This window comes from Opisthorchis viverrini, assembly GCF_000715545.1.
Source record: "Opisthorchis viverrini unplaced genomic scaffold opera_v5_9058, whole genome shotgun sequence".
Lineage (NCBI taxonomy): Eukaryota > Metazoa > Platyhelminthes > Trematoda > Opisthorchiida > Opisthorchiidae > Opisthorchis > Opisthorchis viverrini.
The window spans coordinates 1-565 of NW_008762888.1; the positions used below are offsets into that span (position 1 = coordinate 1).

The 565-nt window shown below is 46.0% G+C and overlaps 1 protein-coding gene across 1 annotated transcript; it reads left to right on the plus strand.

Annotated features, from left to right (window-relative positions):
• Positions 1 to 105: 105 nt before the first annotated feature.
• On the plus strand, positions 106 to 560 carry T265_16246 (hypothetical protein; the record flags this gene model as incomplete). The annotated part of the gene is made up of 2 exons (XM_009179818.1): positions 106 to 380; positions 419 to 560. Coding segments are annotated over 2 exons (414 nt in total), but the record flags the coding sequence as incomplete, so codon positions are not given.
• Between the last annotated feature and the right edge of the window lie 5 nt (positions 561 to 565).

Here is a 565-nt window from a genome sequence, read left to right on the forward strand (position 1 = left end):
GGGACCTGTTTGAACAATCTGTGTACAAAATTCCAATCTTTTATGAAAATGCCTGCATTTCCTTTGTGCCCACCTATGTTTCAGTGTCTTCCAATTCCTTTCTAGGCGTGACTGTAAACCAGTGCGCTGATATAGTTGTCGCGCGTGCTCAGAAGCGTTTGCAGAGGAAACAAGCACGAGACCAGCAGCCCACGAAGCTCTACTTGGTCGTTGTTCGTTGGGTCAAATCGAAAGCCTACATTGTAGCATCGGGTGCTGAAGAATCCGGAGACCGTTTGGAACCCCAGCCAGGCTATGCTTGTCACGTGTCCACGTGGTCCCGGATCGATCCACTGGATCCGGCTAAAGTTAGCCTTGAAAGTGCGTATCAAATGTCTCAGGTATGTTTGGTTCTCGAGCTAGTCACAGGACGTTCTAGTTGACAAATGATGGGGTTCTCACCTCAAATCAATTTTCATCAGTTCAACGTGCGTTAGTTTTGTCAGATGACAGTGTTGATTTTTTGAGTTCTGATTGTATAAGGTACTTTCTGTTGCGTGTCAACCGAGACATTTTTCTCTAAGCA